Consider the following 24,293-nt stretch of genomic DNA (forward strand, 5'->3'; position numbering starts at 1 on the left):
AATTTCTGATTGAGTCGACATATGCAGCTACTGTGAACGAAGTCTCCTCGAATGCAAGAACATTGCCTTTAAAAGCTGCATAGTTCACAAAGCGCGATCGGAATAAATTCCAGACCAAATCTTTGAGTTGTTTTCATGATAAATACCTTGAACATTTGATATATTCTCCACAGTCACTCGGCCAAGGAATCTTTTCTGAAGCTCTTTCCTGATCATTGAAACCTATGAATACATAAATAATGTCAACCAAAAAAGTTATGGACATAACACAACATTGACTTGAGAGGTTTTTCCTCATTTTCTCAACAAATGCATTAGAATTATTAAACTGTGCATGGTAATTGATTAAAAAATGGTTTCACCTGGCATCGTTCAGAGAGAACGCAGATTGAGCTTTGATCATGATTCCCCCATGCGATTGGCCAATCTCTGAGCAGATTTTGCACTATTTCAACCACGCATTCAACCTCGTCAAGATTAAACCATGACATGGATGCTGTGTCCAAGTGGGATTCTCCTCTGACATGGTGAAACCTCAAAGGGTGGCTGTTCGGATGAGCTGGAACATTACCAACAGCCTTGATGGCATCCGACTTGCCAACGTAGAAGTGAGTGGACACAAATTCTACTATCTCTTTTGTGTTGCGATAGTTCTCGTGAAAAAATATTCTGCTTTTCAAAGCTGTACTACTTTCACAGCCTTGATAGAAGTGGAACAGGCGGTTCAGCAAAGAGTGATTGGAGTGTTGGTCATCGTCCGTTGAAAATAGTTTTGGTCCCATCTGCATGTGATCTCCAGCTAGAACCACCCGAGTTACTGGCCCTGCCAGACCAAGGGGCATTAGGGCTTCACATTCGAGCATCTGGGAGGCTTCGTCAATCAGGATGTGGGTGAAGTAGCCATCGGAAAGCTTTAGGTCATTGAAGTGTCTTGCCATTGCAGTAGTTGTTATGACTATTCTGTGGTGATCCAAAGCAGATTTGGTAGGAGGTAGAAAAAACTGACCGTCTTTGGATAGAAGGCAGTACTTCTGTGTGATCTCATCCGTAGAACTTACTAGAACCCCTTGTTTATTTGCTTTTATTCTCAGTGGCTTCATCTCAGGGTGTCCAGAGTTGACGTATGGATGGAAATGGTCTTTGATATACAAATCTGCAGAGCTGACCACAGAAAGAGAGGGGTTAACTATGCTTACCATTTAACAGTTCCACTAAAATGTGACTGTCCTTAAAACCCGAATGGAAAACTGGTCTCCCTACTTTTTCATAAAATGTATGTTGCACCAGTAATTAAAAAGCAGGTACATTGCAACTACAAGTGTGTGTGTGTGTTAACATTTGGATTCAAATCTGTGTATTAACATTGGGATTAATACATGGCATAATACTTATAAATGTTAATGTATAACTGTCAAACCCATATGAGGCTTACACAATTCAAATGATTGATGAGCAAACTCATGATAGCCCTATGACCTAACTGTGCTATCTTAATCATTACACAGAGGTCAAATAAAAGTATTTTGTTGCAAATCTAATGTTTACAAAAATCTCACATATGTTATTAACAGTTTTAAGCACTATTATGTAACAATGCTTGCCTGTCAACTCAGGGCTGGGGTCAATTCAAATTGAAGAAGTACTGTAAACTTGAATAATGATTAAAAATACATCGATTTTCAATGACTTCTCAATAAACTGAGCTATTTATATGAAATGTTTTTTAACTTGAATTTTACATTAAAATAACTTCCTGAATTGACTGCATGTCAACTAATTGCATAATGTATGACTGAACATACACAGCGCATTCGGAAAGTATTCAGACCCCTTTTCCACATTTTGTTGCGTTACAGCCACTATTCTAACATTGATGAAATAATTATTTCTAACATCAATCAATAGCTTATTATGGAAATAATATAAAGACAAAGCGAAAACAGGTTTGAACATGTTTCTGCACATTTTCTAAGTACAAAAAACCCAGAAATACCTTATTTACATAAGTATTCAGACCCTTTGCTATGAGACTCGAAATTGAGCTCAGGTGCATCCTATTTCCATTGATCATCCTTGAGATGTTTCTACAACTTGGTTGGAGTCCACCTGTGGTAATTTCAATTGAGTGGACATGATTTGGAAAGGCACACACATATCTACAGAACAAGTCAAAAGTTTGGACCCACCTACTCATTCCAGGGTTTTTCATTATTTTTCAATTTTCTTCATTGTAGAATAATAGTGAAGACATCAAAACTACGAAATAACACAGAATCATGTAGTACGCAAACAAATGTTAAACAAATCTAAATGTATTTTCTATTTGAGATTCTTCAAAGTAGCCACCTTTTGCCTTGATGACAACTTTGCGCACACTTGGCATTATCTCAACCAGCTTCAAGTGGTAGTTACCCGGAATGCATTTCAATGAACAGGTAGGTGTGCCTTGCTGAAAGTTAATTTTTGGAATTTTTTCTTGCTAAAGTTAATTTGTGGTAAAAGACCAAGTCCATATTATGGAAAGAACAGCTCAAATAAGGAAAGAGAAATTGCAGTCCATCATTACCTTAAGACATGAATTGCAGTTGCAAAAACCATCAAGCTCTATGATGAAACTGGCTTTCATTAGGACCACCATAGGAAAGGAAGACCCAGACTTACCTCTGCTGCAGAGTATAAGTTCATTAGAGTTACCAGCCTCAGAAATGACAGCCTAAATAAATGGTTCACAGAGTTGAAGTAACAGACACATCTCAACATCAACTGTTCAGAGAACACCTTCATGGTCGAATTGCTGCAAAGAAACCACTACTAAAGGACACCAATTAGAAGAAGAGACTTGCTTTGGCCAAGAAACATGAGCAATGGACATTAGACCGGTGGAAATCTGTCCTTTGGTCTGATGAGTCCAAAATGTATGATTTTTGGTTCCAACCGCCGTGTCTTTGTGAGACGCAGAGTAGGTGAACGGATGATCTCTGCATGTGTGGTTCCCCCGTGAAGCATGGAGGAGGTGTGATGTTGTGGGGGTTCTTTGCTGGTGACACTCTCAGTGATTTACTTAGAATTCAAGGCACACTTAACCAGCATGGCTACCACAGCGTTCTGCAGTGATACGCCATCTCATCTGGTATACACTAAGTAGGACTATCATTTGTTTTTCATCAGGACAATGACCCAACACACCTCCAGGCTATTTAAGGGTTATTTGACCAAGAAGAAGAGTGATAGAGTGCTGCATCAGATGATCTGGCCTCCACAATCACTCGACCTCAACTCAATTGAGATGGTTTGGGATGAGTTGGACCGGAGAGGGAAGGACAAGCAGCCAAGAAGTGGTCAGCATATGTGGGAACTCCTTCAAGACTGTTGGAAAAGCATTTCACGTGAAGCTGGTTGAGAGAATGCCAAGAGTGTGCAAAGCTGTCATCAAGGCAAAGGGTGGCTATTTTGAAGAATCTAAAATATATTTTGATTTGTTTAACACTTTTTTGGTTACTACATCATTCTACGTGTTATTTCATAGTTTTGATGTCTTCACTGTTATTCTACAATGTAGAAAATAGTACAAATAAAGAAAAGCCTTGGATGAGTAGGTGTGTCCAAACATTTGACTGGTACTGGTACAGTTGACAGTGCATGTCAGAGCAAATACCAAGCCATGAGGTCGAAGGAATTGAAGAAGAGCCCCGAGACAGGATTGTGTTGAGTCACAGATCTGGGGAAGGGTACCAAAAACTTTCTGCAGCATTGAATGTCCCCAAAAACACAATGCCATCCATCATTCTTAAATGGAAGAAGATTGGAACCATCAAGATTCTTCCTAGAGCTGGCTGTCTGGCCAAACTGAGCAATCAGGGGAGAAGGGCCTTGGTCAGTGAGGTGGCCAAGAGTCTGATGGTCGCTTTGACAGAGCTCCAGAGTTCCTCTGTGGAGATGGGAGAACGTTCCAGAAGGACAACCATCTGTGCAGCACTCCACCAATCAGGCCTTTATGGTAGAGTGGCCAGACGGAAGCCACTCCTCAGTAAAAGGCACATGACATCCCGCTTGGAGTTTGCCAAAAAGGCACCTAAAGTACTCTCAGACCATGAGAAGCAAGATTCTCTGGTCTGATGAAACAAAAATTGAACTTTGGCCTGAATGCTAACTCTTTGGCCTGAATGTCACGTCTGGAGGAAACCAGGCACCATCCAGGCACCATGGTCGTGACAGCATCATGCTGTGGGGATGTTTTTCAGCGGAAGGTACTGAGACTCGTCAGGATCGAGGGAAAGATGAATGAAGCAAAGTACATAGGGATCCTTGATGAAAACCTGCACCAGAGTGCTCAGGACCTCAGACTGGGAGGAAGGTTCACCTTCCAACAGGACAATGACCCTAAGCACACAGCCAAGACAATGCAGGAGTGGCTTCGGGACCAATCTCTGAATGTCCTTGAGTGGCTCAGCCAGAGCCCGGACCTGAACCCGATCGAACATCTCTGGAGAGACCTAACAAAAGCTGTGAAGCAACACTCCCCATCCAACCTGACAGAGCTTCAGAGGATCTGCAGAGAATAATGGGAGAAAATCCACAAATACAAGTGTGCCCAGCTTGTAGCGTCATACCCAAGAAGTCTTGAGGCTGTAATCGCTGCCAAAGATGCTTCAACAAAGTACTGAGTAAGGGTCTGAATACTTATCTCATTGTGCTATTTCATTATTTTATTATTTTTTTTAAATATGAAAAAAATATTATTTTTGCTTTGTTATTATGGGGAATTGTGCGTAGATTGATGAGTGGAAAAACTATTTAATCCATTTTAGAATAAGGCTGTAACGTAACAAAATGTGGAAAAGGTAAAGGGGTCTGAATACTTCCCGAATGCACTGTAGTCAAGTTCTAGAAAAATTCAACTCAATGTAAGGGAATCTATATAGAACACTGGAGTCATTCATTACCTGTTGGTGAGGGTGCAGATCAGTACTCTGGTGTGTGGCTGCCGTACCAGCTCTTTGGCTGCTGCAGCAAGCGTGAAGGTTTTCCCAGTTCCAAACGGTCCATAAATGAGGAGTGGTGCCACACTTCTTCCATCTGAGTCCCCTACGATGAAATCAATGGCTGCATGCTGCTTTGCATTGACTTTGGGAAATTCAATTTCATTGACAGGGACAATGCAGTTCCTGAAGTCTGGCAACACTCTCTCTGTGTCTGGAAGGAAATCTATGGCTTTGTGCATCTCGCAGAACTTCAGACGATTCAGGTGGAACTGGACCTCCATTTCATATGTTTCATTTCTTTGGAGCTTCAGATCAGAGCAGCATCTTTTAGACAGCTGCAAGTGCATTTTATTCTCACTTGTGGCATCTCGGAGGATGATGGCTTCGTAGACCTTATGACTTTGATTATCTAAAGATACTGGTGCTATGAGAGCTGACTGGACGCTTCGCCTAAGCACCCAACCCTCTGGGCTGTCTGGGGTTAGAGTATAAGGGACTGAGACGGCACAGAATAGTTCCCCTAGAGGAGCCATCTTCATTCCGAACTGAGGGTCGTCTAGGGTCACAGACAAGGTGATGGTCCCTCGAACATTGAGTCTAAAACCCGAAAGGCAATGAAGAGACTTAAGTCGTGTTCACATCTAACATTAGGAGAGACGAGATAAAACTAGACAGATCAAAAATACAAGACTGTTTCCACAGTAACATTGACACTTACAATGAATGACATGATAAAACTTTGAAACAAATTTGCTACTTTTTGTAGCAAGCGAGTATCATGTAACACAAGCAGCCACTTGCTCACCGGAGACAGGGCATACTCTGAGTTGAGAGCAGGGTTTCCGTTAGCCGGTAATAACCAGATTTAGTTTTTTTTTAATGTAAAAGCCGATAAATAAAATTAGGAGGAGACTAAAAAATGACATTGCGAAGTCATGCTTTTTAGCCTATTCATTGATGGAAATACCAGTCGATGGAAATACATTTGACTGGTCATGCTTATCGGTCTATAGGTTAATTAGCATAATTTAATGGAAAAATGTAATTGCCGTGTGTACAGTAGCTTATGTTCATTTTGGATCTTACTTCTCACACGCGTATGCAGAGCCTTTGAGTGGAAAATCTGTCAGATAGTGCAAGAGCCGCTACTGCAGCTTTGTATGGTGCTTGACACTGGGAACTTGGAAAAATACGAGGTCAAATCATAACGTCAGTGATCTTCATGTCAGAGCATTAGAAAGAGGCCAGAATTCCCGAGTTGGAAGACCGTTCAAATAGATTTTTCCCAGTCAGAGAGAGTTTTTTTTCCCAGTTGCCTTGAATGCACTGAAGTCGGAAGTCAAGATTTGCAAATTCCCAGTTGTTTTGAACGCAGCATCAAACAGCAATGGAAGGCATGCTTCATCAGCACGTCACATACTACTTTGCAATGAGCTGGAGGCAGTACTCATTTTGAAAACATATATCCTACTTTATTGTTTGGAACCTGAACGCTGTAATATATTGAACAAAAATATAAACGCAACATGTAAAGAGCTGATCCCATGTTTCATGAGCTGAAATGAAAGATCCTAGAAATTTTCCATATGCACAAATAGCTTATTTCTCTCAAATATTGTGCACAAATTTGTTTATGCTCCTGTTAGTGAGCATGTCTTTTTTGCCAAGATAATCCATCCACCTGACGGGTGTGGCATATCAAGAAGCTGATTAAACAGCATGATCATTACACAGGTGCACCTTGTGCCGTGGACAATACTCTAAAATGTGCAGTTTTGTTAAACAATACAATGCAACAGATTTCTCAAGTTTTACGGGAGCATACAATTGGTATGCTGACTGCAGGAATGTCCACCAGAGCGGCTGCCAGAAAATTGAATGTTAAAACTATCAGAAACCATCTCGGGAAGCTCATCTGCGTGCTGGTTGTCCTCACCAGGGTCTTGACCTGACTGCAGTTCAGTGTCGTAAACCAACTTCAGTGGGCAAACGCTCACCTTTGATGGCCACTGTTATGTTGCAGAAGTGTGCTCTCCATGGATAAATCCCGGTTTCAACTGTACCGGGCAGATTGGTTGGCTGATGTCAACATTGTAAACAGAGTGCCGAATGGTGGCGGTGGGGTATTGGTATGGTATTGTCAGGCATAAACTACGGACAATGAACACAATTGCATTTTATCGATGGTAATTTGAGATCCTGAGGCCCATTGTCATGCCATTCATCTGCCGCTATCACATCATGTTCCAGCATGATAATGCAGGAACCCATGTTGCAAGGATCTGTACACAGTTCCTGAAAATGTCCCAGTTATATTATGACCTGCATACTCCGATGCTGTTGGAAGTGGTGTTGGATGGCCAGTAGGAGACACCCTTTCCTCTGTTCCCAAAAAAGAATATCCCAATACCCCAGGGAAATGACTGGGGACATTGCTCTGTGTAGGGTGCTGTCTTTCTACTGGGACGTTAAATGGGTGTACTGACTATCTGTGGTCACTGAAGATCCCATGGCACTTATCGTAGGGGTGTTAACACCCTGGTGTCCTGGCTAAATTCTCAATCATGCCCTCATACGGTCACCTAATCATCCCCAGCTTACAATTGGCTCATTCATCCCTCTGTAGCTATTCCCCAGGTTGTTGCTGTAAATTACAATGTGTTCTCAGTTAACTTATCTGGTTAAATAAATGGTGGTCGGTCACACCAGATACTGAATGGTTTTCTGATCCACACCACAACTTTTTTGAAAGGTATCTGTGAGCAACAGATGCACATCTGTATTCCCAGTCATATGAAATCCATAGCTTGGGGCTTAATTAATTTATTTCAATCGACTGATTTCCTTACATGAACTGTAACTCGGTAAAATCTTTGAAACTGCTGCATTTTGTTTATATTTTTGTTCAATGTACATATTATGAGGTATGTCTCACCTTACATCAAAGGAGCCAATTAGATTTAGTCTCTCAACAGTTCTAACAGATTGTGTGCAGAGCCCTTCTGACAACTATTTTCCCCATAATTGCATTATGGTGCAAACATTCGCACCTAGCCTATTGCCTTGTGTGCATTGCTGCGCTTAGAATGTGAAGAAATAACCGTCTATCAACCTTTTAAGCTAAATCTTCTGATCTGTTGCATCACTCATTGTTTTTAAAGTTGTTGTTTTTTGTAGCCTAGGCCTACTGGTTGTATGAATTTGTGGGACAGTCCAAGTCTGTTTGGAATAGGCCATTTCTTTCTTGACAAGCTGACCAATAGAATAAGTAGCCTAAACTTTTCTACTATAGTAGATTGACACAGGCTAGTGATTTGGCTGTGCGTTACTCATCTTGTTGGCTGAGAAAAAAGTAAACGTGGACAGCCATTCTAACATGTTCAAAGTGCACATCAGAATTCGGTAAGAAGAGCCGCACATCGGTCTATCCTCGACTTGCATGTTCGGTTAATATAAATTCTAAATGTGATTGCTGTCATTCTGAGCACCGTGGGTGGACACCCTAATCAGGTTACGCACCCAATGCATGGGTCTGGTAAATCTCTCAAATGTCTGGTCAATTAAAATGTTTTCGGTCAAATGTCCAGCACCACACATGTTCCTAACGGAAACTCTGGTTGAGAGAAATTTGAGCACCTTACGCTTACTAACTAGAGCTTCAGAAAACTGCATTAAAACCATCTAGCCTTGTCTCTGCTGTTAGATGTGAACTGGACTTTACAGGTAGTTTATTTTACATGTATTTATAATAGTGTTGGAGATGATTAGTTAAAAAACAAAGCCATGGAAATAATGATGTTATTACCTTGAAACTATCTGATCTTCTGCCTGCTCCTCTGTGTACAGGAAGCTGTGCATTTTCTTTTTGTAGTTCTGGTGATTCATGGCCGTGTTGCTGTCATCAAGTGGTTTATACTGCAAGCTAATCTGAGGGGGCTTGTACTCCTTCAGAAGCTCTTCCTGTACTTCTGTCTTGTCCATGCATGGGATGATGACCCTGTTCCCCCGATGCCAGTGTTCCAGATTCTGGAATGGGCGCCCAAAATCCTCAGGCGGCTCCTCGAGGTTAGGGGATGGCTGCTGTCTGACTTTAACTTTGAGTTTCTGTAGGAGGACTGGCCTCATGTCGAAGTCAAACACCAACCACTGTTCATAAAGACCCGGGTTGTTGGATTTGAAGGACACAGTGATGTCATAGGTCATGTCTGAGTTACATAACTGTTCACCAGTGGTGTAAGTGCAGGGCTCAGGACTGTTTTCATCCAGGGAGAAAGAGGCTCCAGGTTCCTGTTTCAGTAATGCTACATGTGCAAGTAGTCTCTGTGAAGACACAGGCAAAATGCACAGGTGACCAAAGACATTAAATAAACAATGAAAGTGGAGACATCACGAACAGCAAAATGTACACTTAGCTGGAGCCACCCCACTGGGCACATACTGGTTGAATCAACGTTGTTTCCACGTAATGTCAATGAAATCTCGGATTTCATTGACATTTGTGCCCAGGGGGACCTCATTATTATTATTATTAGAGGCATGACCTCATTATTATTATTAGTGGTTAGAGCGTTGGGCTAGTAAACGAAAGGTTGCAAGATTGAATCCCCGAGCTGACAAGGTAAAAATCTGTCGTTCTGCCCCTGAACAAGGCAGTTAACCCACTGTTCATAGGCCGTCATTGAAGATAAGAATTTGTTCTTAACTGACTTGCCTAGTTAAATAAAGGGACCAGGAAAAATTCCCCCGCCATTAGACCAGCATTACCAGCCTGTACCATTGACACCAGGGAGGATGGGGCCATGGACTCGTGCTGCTTACACCAAATCCTGACTCTGCCATCAGATGGTCACAGAGGTGAATGTTAGGACTCTCGTGAAGCAGAATTGATAGCAGTGACAAACGTATTTCTACAATAGAATTTGATCTTGAGCTGTATCTGTGTCCTCACTGCCCTTTCCCACCTGGACAAAAGGAACACCTATGTGAGAATGCTGTTCATTGACTACAGTTCAGAGTTCAACACCATAGTACCCACAAAGCTCATCACATAGACCCTGTGACTATACACTTCCCTCTGCAACTGGATCCTGGACTTCCTGACGGGCCGCCCCCAGGGACAATAAAAGGCCACTCTAAAATGTGTAGTTGTGGCACACAACACAATGCCACAGACGTCTCAAGTTTTGAAGGAGTGTGCAGAATATCCTGAATTCTTAGGGGCATGGAAACATTGCTCAATTGGTATCAAGGGATCTAACATGTGCCAAGGAAAACATTCCCCACATCATTACGCCACCCGTCTGTACCATTGGCACCAGGCAGGATGGGGCCCTGGACTCTTGCTGCTTGCGACAAATCATGACTCTGTTTGACGCAACAGGAACCGGGATTCGTTGGACCAGGCAATGTTTTTTAGCTTCTTCTTGTTTTTATCTGATAGGAGTGGAACCCGGTGTGGTCGTATGCTGCATTAGTCCATCCGTGACAAGGACCGATGAATTGAATGAAAAATTCTTACATATTGTACCTTTAAACATATAATACTGTACGTGCCAAAGTTCCAGAGCGGGATCTCTGAAAGTTATGGCTTATATTATACAGAGAAATTGGTATAGTAGGCAGTGTAACCAATCACTACTCTGGCTGACACCTAACTCAAAAGGCTATTTTGAAGGGGATGTGCTTTTTTACTGATTGTTTCTCCTCTGTGTCTTTCTCGCTCAAACAACCACATTGAGTGGTGTAATAGTGCCTGGAGAAGTGGGAATACTCAAATTTTGCCCAAAATTTACCAAACGGCCTGTCCCACTGAAGGAAAGGCTCCCTGTGTGAAAAACAATCTGTGAGAAACCGGGACATACACTCTTAATGACCTAAAATGATAAATCCCATATTGGTCTTTCACAGTCAGGTCAAGCTTACGGTGAAAGTAGGCCAATAATAGGCCTACTATTGAAACAGATAAATGAGTCTGTCAACTCAGATATGCAATTTTCCAATATGCTCCTAAAGTCACACTTTTGTAATAGAAAAACAACAAAATTGGATGTTCTAAGTTCTTAAGAATGCTTAAACCACATCAGGAGACCACTTTGGAGGTCTAGGAAAAATCTAAGAAATGTGGATTTTTTTAGGGTACTTTCACCGTAAAGCTTGACCTGACTTTAATTGATGTGCACAGGCACCTAGCACAGTTGTTTGGCTAGCGGTGTTTGTTGCACACGAGACGGAATTTGCTAAACAAATGGCCACTGGAGTGATGCAAATAATCATGATATCATTCTTCCAGGTAGGCATAGGCTTTCCATCTACCAGAAGGTTAGGCCTATTTGGATTTAAACTCACTCCTCTCACCTTCAACTGCGTTTATTTTCAGAAAACTAAACGTGTCATTATTTGTATGAACACAACAAGATTCAACAACTGAGGCATAAAAAACTTAACAAGTTCCACAGACATGTGACTAACATAATTTAATAATGTGTCCCTGAACAAAGGGGGGGAAGGGGGTCAAAATCAAAAGTAACAGTCAGTATCTGGTGTGACCACCAGCTGCATTAAGTACTGCAGTGCATCTCCTCCTCATGGACTGCACTAGATTTGCCAGTTCTTGCTGTGAGATGTTACCCCACTCTTCCATCAAGGCACCTGCAAGTTCCATTTCTGGGGGGAGTAGTCTGGGGGGAATAGTCCTAGCCCTCACCCTCCGATCCAACAGGTCCCAGACGTGCTCAATGGGATTGAGATCTTGGCTCTTTGATGGCCATGGCAGAACACTGACATTCCTGTCTTGCAGGAAATCACGCACAGAACGAGCAGTATGGCTGGTGGCATTGTCATGCTGGAGGGTCATGTCAGGATGAGGGTACCACATGGGGGGTACCACATGAGGGAAGAGGATGTCTTCCCTGTAACGCACAGCGTTGAGATTGCTTGAAATGACATCAAGCTCAGTCCGATGATGATGTGACACACCGCCCGAAGACCATGACGGTCCCTCCACCTCCAATTCGATCCCGCTCCAGAGTACAGGCCTAGGTGTAATGCTCAATCACTTGACGATAAATGCGAATCCGAATGAGACAAAACCACTTTCCACCAGGATTTGTCTAACTCCATCAAGGATGAACTGGCCTCTCGGGAACTGTGTGAGGACCTCGAGTCCCTGATAACGCTGGCAATTAGGATGGACAACTGCCGCCGAGAACATTTTTTGATGTTGACACCACTCCAGTATCCTGGTTTCCTGAGCACCCCAAGCCCCCCGAACTCAGCATTGAGGAGCCCATAAAGATGGGACTGCGGAGGTCTCGGCCATCTCTGTGCTACATGCCCAGAACTGAAGGAAATGCCAGGGCTTGCCAGGATAAGGGGAGACCCTGACGAGCTGTGCAGTTACCTCCCTGCTACCCAGTCACTGTCTGTCATTACCCGTAACCCTCCACTAGGACAACTGTCAGCACCAGATTCAAGCTTTCGTGGACTACGGGGCCGCATATAATTGAATTGATCAGGACTTCCCCAGAGAGTTACAAATCCCCTGCGTGAAGTGTCCCATCCCTCTGCAGATTGGCTCCGGTCAGGTGGCTCTGGTCAGGTAGAATTGGCTCCGGTCATTGGCACCAGTCAGGTGGAATATCAGACCAAGCCCTTTCACAGGTTGAGGTGAACCACTCAGAGACTTAGTTTTATTTTGATCGCTGCTCCTGAGAACCCCCTTATCCTAGTGTACCCCTGACTAGTGCTACATAACCTCCTATTCTCCTGGTCTATGGGACACCTACTAGACTGGGGTAAAGACTGCCAGACTTCATGTCTAAGACGCCCACCCAGAGCCTTGCCGTGTCCTCCTGCATCCACTGAAGACCAAGACTTTTCCGCTCTCCCTCCCGAATACTTTGACCCCGGCGAGGCAAGCCGCCACCCCATCGTCCATACGACTGTGCCATAGAACTCCAACATCTCCACACCTCCCCGGGGCCGTCTGTACTCCCTCTCGGCCCCTGAAGCAGCAGGCCTGGACTATTACATCCGGGAGTCGCTGGAGGCAGGTTTCATTCTCCCCTCTAATTCCCCAGATGACACTGATATGTTGAATCGGTTTGTCTTCATTTACCTCCATGACATGCTGATCTTCTCCAAAACCATTCCGGAACACATTCTGCACATCTGCCAACTCCTGAGACACCTCCTGCAGAGCCAACTATATGTCAAGATAGAGAAGTGTGAGTTCCACGTATCCAAAGTTTCCTTCCTGGGTAACATTATCTCTACCACAGGCATCCAAATGGACCCATAAAGGTTGAGGCGGTTGCCGACCGGCCCCGCCCCACCTCACTCAAGCAGGTCCAGCAGTTCCTCAGGTTTGCCAATTTTTATAGCCGTTTTATACGCAACTTTGGTGCAGTGGTAGCGCCTCTCAGGGTCCTAACCCGCAAGTCCCAGATCCGTTTTTGCTGGACTCCCGAGGCTGACAGGGCATTCACGGAGTTCAAGGGACATTTCACCTCTGGACCCATCCTTGTTCATCCTGATCCTACTTGTCCCTTTGTGGTAGAGGTGGACGCCTTGGACACCAGAGCAGGGGCAGTCCTTTCACAGCAGAACGAGGAGGATAAAAAACTGCACCCATGCGCCTTTCTGTCCAAGTAGTTCTCGCCAGATGAACGCAAATACAATGTAGGCAACCGGGAGCTCTTGGCAGTTAAGTGGGCCCTTGATGGGTGGAGACACTGGTTGGAGGGGGTACCTCATCCTTTCGTGATCTGGATGGACCATAATAACTTGGTCTCCATTCAAGAAGCCAAGAGTTTGAAAGCATGCCAGGCTAGGTAGGCTCTGTTTTTAACAGGTTCATTTTCACACTAGCCTATCACCCGGATCCAAGAATCAGAAATCAGATGCCCTGTCCCGCCAACATGATGTCTTTAACAAGGAGAGGGACTCCGAGCCCATCATCCCCAGCTCCAGCATTGTGGCTCCTGTGATATGGAGTATTGAGAACACAGTTCGACAAGCCCAGACCTGAGAACCTGACCCCAGCAGGGGACCCACTAACAGACTTTACGTTCCACGTTCAGCTCGTTCCCGAGTACTACAATGTGGACACTCCTTTAAATTAACTGGGCATCCTGGGGTTAATCGGACACTGGAGTTCCTGAGGTGGAAATTCTGGTGGCCCAACATGATTGAGGATGTGAGATTCCACCTGTGCTCAAAGCAAGTCCTCACGGCAGCGACCTCCTGGGTTGCTCCAACATCTGCCGGCCCTGGTCCCACCTGTCCGCAGATTCTATCACAGGGTTACCTCCATCCCAAGGGCTTACCACTATCCTGGTGGTCGTTGATCGGTTCTCCAAGGCAGCCCATTTCATTGCCTTACCCAAGTTGTCTTCAGCGATGGAGACCTCATGATTACCCATGTCTTTTGACCACACAAACTTCCCCAGGATATTGTCTCGAATCTTGGGCCTCAGTTCATTGCAAGGTATGATGGCTTGGTAAACAATGGAAAGGGGTGAGGACAGATAAAAAGTGGGAAAGACTAAATGGATTCATTACACACAGTTGCTAATTATATCAATTGAAATGCTAATCCTGTACACATGAACGGCCGCTCATTCAAAAATAGTTGCAATGTATATGTTTACGCCCGTATGTCGTTGTTGTCTTCTCTGTTGAAATCGCCGGTCCATCTCTTGGAGAGTCAGTTCATCAGAGAGTCTCTGGTTAACTTCCCCAGAAGTCACAATGTCTTTCGTAGTTGTCACATTCTCAGTGGCTCTGTATAGTGTATGTTGTAATGGATATGTCAGGCGTACAGATGGTCATTGCATAGGATAGATGCTTCAGCAGTTGTAGGTATTCTCCTACTAGATTTACATTATTTCCAACTGCAGACTAGTAATTCTACGTCTAGGATTTGCTCTTATTCTGTAGTGATCGACGGTCTTGTCTCCTGGGCCTATAGAGTTGAAGTTCTTAACCATTTTAACATGTAGCGTCAGCTCCATATTTTCTGGTCTGATGGCCTATAGAACGGTAGCCATTCCAACGTGGGGACTCTGTCTCGACGTTCTCTGACTTAATGTACATTTTGTAGGAAGTGGGTATTATACTCTGTGGAAGAAGAGGCAGTTCTATGAAGCCTAATGTGATGTCTGGGCTCACGGGGGTGTGGCCACTGACTAGTTAAACATTATATGAAAATCCATAATCTTATTTAGAAGACTAAGATCACATTTAATCTTTTCACAAATAATTAAATATTTAATCATATATTTTACACAACTATCAGATCTAAACCCCATAATTTGAAGGTGTACACAACCAGAGATACAGTAATGTGGGTCTCCTGTCTTTCATAAGGTCACCACATTTTGTATTTAACTATGCAAGTCTGTTAAGAACAAATTCTTATTTACAATGACAGCCTAGGAACAATGGGTTAACTGCCTTGTTCAGGGGAAGAATGACAGATGTTAACCTTGTCAGCTTGGGGATTCAATCTAGCAACCTTTTGGTTACTGGCCCAACGCTCTAACCACTAGGTCACTTGCCGCCCCAAATTAAACAACTTTGACAGGATTGTTCTTTAAATACCCATGGACCATTCCCACATTCTCAAAAATAGAAATATTGTTTAATTATTCAAACTTTTGATTGTCCAATTGTCTCTCTGTGTTCCACAATTTACAGTCCAATCCTGAACACTACAGAGCATAGAGGCAGCATATTTTATGACCGTCATAACAGCAGACTTCCCGCTCTCCCCCATCTACCAGAGAGAGCACGCTGTAGAGCGGACCCACTGTAATCTGATCCTTCAGATCGTCACAGGAGTGTTATGACACTGCTTACAGAGAAAGTAAACCAATGGGTTATTTAGCCATATAGAGTACACTACTTAGTACACTAGCTAGCTGTTACCTCTGTTTTGATCTGGAAGTTCCATTTTAATTCGGCATCAGTCTCCACACACTCCACACACAAATTCCCATCAAAAGTGACACTCACGTCATCAACTTGTTCTGAAATCTGTCAAATGAAGTCATAGTTAGTTTGTTGCTTGGGGACAATTAAAATGTTATAGTAAACCAAGTTGGATAACACTGTATGTACAGTAGTAGCAAGTAGAATATCTAATCAATCATTGCACAGGAGGACAATGTCTTACGATGTATTACAATCATATAAAATGCATTATACCAGTTGGCTTTAAGTAAAGTATTGGCTATTAGACCAGTTCTCTGTTAAATAGTAACTATTCAGAGTGCAGAAACCCGCACTGCTAAAATCATTATGTGCAGTAGTTCCTGAAAAATGTTATTTTTTAATGACACTACTGCTTTGTTCTTTTTCACACAATAAGCATGAATTATTAGCCTCACTTGGTTTACTCAAATGCAGGTTTGATTGAATGTGCTGCTCATCTGAACTATGATGACTTACAATTTGCACTTCATTGCTGCTCTGTCTGTACTCCTCTAAGAGATGTTCCCTGTAGGACATGAGGCCTTGAGCCTTTATGTTGCGCCTCATCACCTTGTCCTCTTCGGCTCGCATTAGCCACTCTTCAAGCTCCTCCACAGAGTGAGCTTTCACGCAGTTGGTGCCATATTCACATGTGTCAGGCCTGAGACGAAATGGCAGTGCAAACTATAATGAGACGCTAGAGGCACAATCTGTAAAAATGTCTTGCTGCTTTTGGTTATTAAACAAATGAAATGTATACCCCATGTTTTTTTTTTTAAAGAAATTGTCTTATTGATCACTTATAGACAGTAAGGGCTGTTTACATATGCATCTCTCATACAGATTTCACTTTTAGGCTTTGCAGTGTTCGCAGACATAGGTGTCTCTCCTTGTTTACAAAAACATGTTTACCTGTCGCAAAACCAAAACTCTGCTTTGTGGCTGTGAGGTGGGGGACGATGTTTCCACTCCGTGGTTGTGTCCCCAGAAATCATATGGGAGTGCCCCAAGGAGGCACAATGTTTGAAAAAGCTCTCCTGCGAAGAGAGGGCTATGAAGCAAGCCTTGCAGTAGATCGCCGCCTGCAGGTTAGGGGCGGGCACTACGTCTTGAGCCGACTGTTGCCTCTGCCATTGCCTTTCCTGGGAGAGCTGCAAGAGTTCCTGGCGACTCCACTCCCCATGTGCCTCTGCTCGCCATACAGCCAATTCCACCTCGCTGTGCAATAATTGGCACTGGCTGGGGCCGTGCCAACAGGGCATACCTTGCATGAAATAGTTGCAGTACTGGAAAGGGAAGACTGGAGGAAGAGGCCTGATCTGATTGTAGACTTCCTTCCCCTGATTTTCTGCCAGGTGATGAACCAAGACTGGGCTCCAGACATGGGCTGTATCCGCTGAGCAAGTGTTGTTCCACCGTTTACCTGTAATTTTTGTTGGAGTGCCACAGAAGCAGTCTTGACAGAGCTCTTGAAATTCCCCTGAGAACTCAGTGATAATTTTTTCGGCTGGGTTTTGCTGTTGGACAGCGATTCTCTCTGACTGAGTTATCAGTCTAATTAACGTGCTGTGATCTATCTTCTGGTGCTTTAAAAAGTTCCACATGGTAGCCTCCTCAAGGCTCCTTGCGAAGGTGCAGCGGTTCCTGTGCTTTGAACACCCAGACCCCTCCACAAAGTACCAACACACATTATACTGGCTGGGGTTTGTAAATTTAGGGCGGCAGGAAACAGGCCTCCATTTGCTAGTACCTTTGCCTTTAGCCAATAGAAGTTCTCTGCTGCATTGGTGTTCGACTGCTTTTAGGCTGTATGTGATTTCGTTCTCTTTGACAGAGCATGCAGAACACACAACTTTAAAGTTGTATGCCACTAAGAGCTCAGCCAGTTTGGACCTATTTGTCCCTTTGCCTGGCATTGTTGAATCTTCATAGAATTATGTATAAAATGTGGCCTTCTTTGACTTGAGTCTAGAGGAGATGAAAATACCATGTAAATATGTGCTGCACATGTACATTCACCATTATAGCCAACACTGGACTGGAGCAAGATTGTTTTAGGATTTAAAACATAACACATTGATGTCATGACTTAAAGAAAAAAGGGTAACAATTTACATTGACTATACAGTGCATTCGGAAAGTTTTCAGACCCCTTGACTTTTTCCACATTTTGCTACATTACAGCCTTATTCTAAAATTGATTTTTTTTTTTTCAATTTTTTTCAATTATTAATCTACACCAATACCCATTTTTTTATTATTCTGACCCTTTACTTAGTACTCTGTTGAAGCACCTTTGGCAGCGATTACAGCCTCAAGTCTTCTTGAGTATGATGTTACAAGCTTGGCACACCTGCAATTGGGTTGGATTTGGTCCCAGGTTGGAAGGGGACCGTCATGACACAGCTATTTTGAGGTCTTTCCAGAGATGTTAGGTCAGGTTCAAGTCCGGGCTCTGGCTGGGCCACTAAAGGACATTCAGAGACTTGTCCCGAAGCCACTCCTGTATTGTCTTGGCTGTGTGCTTAGGGTCGTTGTCCTGTTGGAAGGTGGACCATCACCCCAGTCTGAGGTCCTGAGTGCTCTGGAGCAGGTTTTCATCAAGGATCTCTCTGTACTTTGCTCCGTTCATCTTTCTCTCGATCCTGACTAGTCTTCCAGTCCCTTCCGGTGAAAAACATCCCTACAGCATGATGCTGTCACCACCATGCTTCACCATAGGGATGGTGCCAGGTTTCCTCCAGATGTGACGCTTGGTAGTCAGGAAAAAGAGTTCAATCTTGATGTCATCAGACCAGAGAATCTTGTTTCTCATGGTCTGGGAGTCCTTTAGGTGCCTTTTGGCAAACTCCAAGCAGGCTTTCGTGCCTTTCACTGTGGAGTGTCTTCCGTCTGGCCACTCTATCATAAAGGCCTGATAGGTGGGGTGCTGCAGAGATGGTTGTCCTAAAACTTGTTTTCACTTTGTCATTATGGGGTATTGTGTGTAGATTGACGAGGGAAAAAAATAATTTAATACATTTTAGAATGAGGCTGTAATGTAACAAAATGTGGAAAAGGGAAGGGGTCTGAATAACCTTCCAAAAGCACTACATATCCCATAACGCATTCATTACACATTTTAATGAATTACACGTTATTCAAATGTGGTGTGGGCTATACTGGCATATTCACTAGGGGCTCTACTCAATCTGTAAAATGTCAGAGTTTCAGATTCAGCAATTGAAATCTAAAGGTAATGTCAGATTGAGCTGACATATGCAGTGTTTACCGTGAATGCAGTCTCTGCTAAAATGGGAACATTGCCTTGAAATTTCAATCATGGTGTAAAGCTGAACTTCCGCGATATGGATTTAATAGAGCCCCAACACTGGTATGGCAGAAGCACACTTTTGAGAACAGCCATAATGGTGACCGAGGTAAAAAAAATATATATATTGGAAATTCAGGGGTTATTAGGTTTTTTCTCGTCAATAGCTATTGAACCAAACCAAGCAAGTCATGACTATGAAGATGGTATATTCTGACTCAGGGGTGGTTGGAGAAAAATGCAATGCTTTTTTGTTGTTTAAATTTAGTTTTTTGTTTTGGGGGGGCTTTTAATTTTCAATAGCTCTTATACAAAATGTATCATGTCTATGGAAATTATATATTCTGAATCAGGGGAGGGTAGAGAAAAATCCATGACTTATTTTGTTGTTAACATTTCAATAAAAAAATGATCTTCCAACTTTAAATCTTCAATAGCCTTTACACAAAGTGTGCCATGACAATCCCAAAAGCAGTTGCAGTTAATTAGGGCTAGGCGTCCCACTGAAACTGGAGGGCGCGCAATTCAAATAAATAATCCTAAAAATGATGGCTATTAAACATTTAGGTACATACAAGTGTCTTATATCGCTTGAAAGCTTCAATTCTTGTTAACCTAACTGCACTGTCCGATTAACACAGGTTTCATAATTTCACAAATAGCGATTAAATATTTGTTTATTTTTGAAAATCTACCTCTGATATGTCATCCAAAGGGTCCCAGCTATAACATGTAGTGTCATTTAGTTAGATAACATCCTTCTTTATATCCCAAACACTGGAAAGAGGAACTCATCTCGGAATCGCCTCTTCACTGTTGACATTGAGACTGGTGTTTTAATTACGCTGCCAGTTGAGGAGTCCATATTATGGCAAGAACAGCTCAAATAAGCAAAGAGAAATGACAGTCCATCATTACTTTAAAACACAAAGGTCAGTCAATCCGGAAACATCATGCTTGGGGGCTGTTTTTCTGCATTAGGACCAGGACGACTGATCCGTGTAAAGGAAAGAATGAATGGGGCCATGTATCGTGAGATTTTGAGTGAAAACTCCTTCCATCAGCAAGGGCATTGAAGATGAAACGTGGCTGGGTCTTTCAGCATGACAATGATCCCAAACACACCGCCCGGGCAACGAAGGAGTGGCTTCGTAAGAAGCATTTCAAGGTCCTGGAGTGGCCTAGCCAGTCTCCAGATCTCAACTCCATAGAAAATCTTTGGAGGGAGTTGAAAGTCTGTGTTGCCCATTAACAGCCCCAAAACATCACTGCTCTAGAGGAGATCTGCACGGAGGAATGGGCCAAAATACCAGCAACAGTGTGTGAAAACCTTGTGAAGACGAACAGAAAACATTTGACCTCTGTCATTGCCAACAAAGGGTATATAACAAAGTGTTGAGATAAACTTTTGTTATTGACCAAATACTTATTTTCCACCATAATTTGCAAATAAATTCATTAAAAAAACTTTTTCTCATTTTGTCTGTCATAATTGAAGTGTACCTATGATGAAAATTACAGGCCTCTCTCATCTTTTTAAGTGGGAGAACTTGCACAATTGGTAGCTGACTAAATACTTTTTTGCCCCACTGTATATTGTATTATAGTTTTGTCAGAGGTTTACTCACCCGGTGATTCCTATAGAATAAACTATATGGGGCCTATAGCTTCCTGCATTGCAAGCCCAATGTGAGCTTCCTTTTATTTTGCTTCAGATCTGCATCATCAAGCGGCCATTTGATCATCAGTCACACCTTGGCTGTCTCACAAAATGAACCCTGTTCCCTTTATTGTGCACTTCTTGCTACTAGAGCCCTATGGGCCCTGGTCTAACGCAGTGCATTATATATGGAATGAGGTGTCAATTGAGACCCAGCTCTTGGCATGACTGAGGAAAATTCCTGAGATCTCCAATCAGCAATGGAAACGATCTGATCCTCTGAAGTAACCCAGTTCTTTCGGAACATGATACACAGCATGGTTGGTCATTTTAGACGGACATAAAAAATGCAACACTCAGTTTCTACATATGAACTTTTATTAGCATTCAAAATTAAACAAATGCGATACCTAGATCCTCATCCATTCATAAATGGTCAAATTTGATGTTGCCAGACATTAGGCAGAACAAAATATGCTCTGGAGATCTATTGTACATGTAAAATTGTTTTATACAAAATAAACCACCTATATGTGCAATACATCTCAGTTCATAGCAAAATACCCCCCACCCATCAACACATAATAATAATAATATCTGGATATACATATTATATTACATATTCATAGTCATGGCACGCTTTGTGTAAGAGTTTATTGAAGATTGAAAGATGGAACATTTTGGGGGGAAAGTTCAACAAATAAATAAAGCTACAAAAATGTTTTCCATCCTCCCCTGATTCAGAGAGAGCCACAGGAGAGGAGCGGCTCTTTGGTTTATGGTTAATCCATATGGTACTCTTGGATCAGGTGACGGAATACTATTGAACAAAAATAAGTTGATGCTGGATAGTAAACAATGCCTTTGTGCAAACAACCTTCCAGAAGTAATCAAGGCATTCTCATATAGTGGAACATTTCAAAAACCTTCATTGTTTTATGGCTTATACATGGCAATAATTTAAAAAACACTGTGTTACGGCTACAACAGCCTTCATCAGGATCACCTACTTATTAGATGGTGTGGATTACTCTCCATCCACCCCCCAATTCAGAATATACCATATTCATAGTTATGGCATGCTTGGTCATAGTTATGGCATGCTTGGTTCAATAGTTATTGATAAGAGAAAACCGAATATCCACTGAACATCCAATATGAAACACATTTTACCTCCCGAATATCTATTACAAAACACACGTTACCAAGGTATATTGGTGACATGATGCCGTCATGGTAACGATGCATCTATTAAGATACCTAAAGAGCTCTTGCATAGCATTATATGAAGGCACAATGCTATGGATATTTTTCATTAACCTTTAATAATGCGTTTTGGAACTGTTAGAACACATTCATGAAATGCTTATAGATATATAATGAATGTATTTTGGATATATAATCAAAGTAAATTGTTACCAAAAAAAGACCGTGTTAAATTACTTTCCCATCACGTCACTCTAAGTCCCAACAAAAGACCAATAATGTGCTTTTTTTAACAGTAATTTCTGAAGTTACTGTTATGTAATTTAAGATCAAAACATTTTCTTTGCCTGTTTAATCTACTTACTTGGCTGACTTTTCACCAGGCAACAATTAGTCAATTTGTTGTCATTACAAAAAAATGCACCATTAAGTAATTCCTGGTTTGAGCTAGGAGGAGGAAGTAGCAGGAGCCTCTGACACTTCCCATTCACAGTTTTATTATATCAACATGTTCATGTGTAGGCTACACATTGTAAATTAACTCATTTTGAAAATATGAACTTACCACAATAGCTTCAGGAGGAGTTTTTAACAGGCGGTACACCACAGACATTACCCACTCAATTAAAAGTCCAGTTTTTTCTTCAGTTGTATCTCATTGTGGATGTTTGAGACAATAATCCCTCCCATCGCTGGAGGATCATTTCATTTGCTGTTGAGTTAAGTTTTGTTTCTGTCATTCTGGGCGTCGACATCATGGAGTTACTCCAGTCTAAAAGCAGTGGTTCTCAACTGGTTTTTACCTTGGGGACCCAAATTGAACCAGGTTGTCTCAGTCGCGACCCAATATTCAAATCCTAATTTTTTGGGGGGGTCAAAATGCAATCTGGAAAACTGTTTTTAATGCTATATTGATCATACATATAGCAATTATATGACAAGGGAACACGATTCCCACCGTTATCATTGTCAATAATAACAATTTGACCATATTCTTGATGAAGAATATTAATAAGCTCACTGGTCTGGGACAACAAAATCTGCTAAATAGCACGGCTAATACAGTAACTAAATATTAAACATACTGTGATTTAAGAAAAATTGCTCAGATTAAATGACAAAAAAATGTAGCTTCATTATTATTTCTACACACTTTCTAACAGGTTTGTCCCCCCTAAAATAAAATCTACAAAATGTTTTTTTTTTACTCAGAAACCCACGACCCATTCAAAACATCCCAGGACCCAAATTTGGTCGCAACCCACCAGTTGAGAATTGCTGGTCTAAAGCCTCGATGATATCACATTTAACATACAGTACTTTTTTGAGATTAGTGTTCGTGGGCGTGAACCTATTCAAGTAAGTAAATAAAATACATTTAAACATATATATTTTTTAAACAATGTATTACTAGCTAGCTACAGCAGGCCACTGTGTGTAGGCTAATGAGCTGCTAGCTAGCCAAATGTACATACTATAGCCAAGTGGAAAATCATCAGCTAGCTGGAACACTGAAATCAAAGAACGGTACAGACCACAATACTCAGGTATCCTAACCATAATAAAAAAAAACTAGGCATATCCGAAGGGCGTGCTTAGATGAACAGAAGCAGGAATTGGCTAATGCATTAGAAAAGAGTCAAACGTGAAACCAGGAATTAGAGGGAGTGCTTGAGGATAGACAAAAGCAAATAAAACAACTCATGGTTGAGCTTCAACAGTATTAAATTACCTGTGGAGGAGTACATGCCACTCCTCCACCGTTCGCCCCAGGCTACAAAGTGAAACAGGTCACATCATTATATCCTTCTCTTAAAGAGGAAAAAGAGCGATATGAGAGAGGAATGCTGCTGTGTCTGAGGGCAGTACGAGCGATAGAAATGGTTTTGCATAGCACTGCTTCGATCACAGTTGGTCAAAAAGTACAGCAGATCTGTATGTTCCACACGCTGTAGCAACCATCGTTAACAGCACGAAAGCACAACGTATTACTAGTGCGAGATGACAAAATGGGAGTTAACGTTAAATGGGGAAAGTCTGAATCCTGCGCCGTTAATACTGTTGCCTGGGAAGGGAGAATCGCATGTATGTAACCCAGATCATATTACTCCAAAGCTGCTGCCTGTTTAGCAAGAGACAGAATTGGAAACTGGCAAGTATT

The 24,293-nt window shown here is 42.3% G+C and overlaps 1 protein-coding gene across 3 annotated transcripts in view; it reads right to left on the reverse strand.

Annotated features, from left to right (window-relative positions):
* The window catches only part of LOC110493911 (3'-5' exoribonuclease HELZ2), a 48,982-nt gene extending 26,060 nt beyond the window's left edge, over positions 1-22,922 (reverse strand). For 2 of the 3 annotated variants that reach the window (XR_016487799.1, XM_021568510.3), the window contains exons 1-8: positions 22,698-22,922; positions 16,869-17,924; positions 16,434-16,617; positions 15,912-16,019; positions 8,788-9,302; positions 4,944-5,579; positions 363-1,161; positions 147-222 (exon numbers count right to left, since the gene is read on the reverse strand). Coding sequence is in view for 2 of the 3 variants with exons in the window: in XM_021568510.3 (XP_021424185.3) it covers positions 147-222; positions 363-1,161; positions 4,944-5,579; positions 8,788-9,302; positions 15,912-16,019; positions 16,434-16,617; positions 16,869-17,872 (3,322 nt within the window). In the remaining variant the exon portion in view is untranslated. The remainder of the gene's footprint in view (positions 1-146; positions 223-362; positions 1,162-4,943; positions 5,580-8,787; positions 9,303-15,911; positions 16,020-16,433; positions 16,618-16,868; positions 17,925-22,697) is intronic. The other variant, XM_036949904.2, reaches the window with a different exon arrangement.
* Positions 22,923-24,293: the final 1,371 nt, after the last annotated feature.

The sequence above is a fragment of the Oncorhynchus mykiss genome, chromosome 17 (genome assembly GCF_057628025.1).
Source record: "Oncorhynchus mykiss isolate SJ-2025 chromosome 17, ASM5762802v1, whole genome shotgun sequence".
Classification (NCBI taxonomy): domain Eukaryota; kingdom Metazoa; phylum Chordata; class Actinopteri; order Salmoniformes; family Salmonidae; genus Oncorhynchus; species Oncorhynchus mykiss.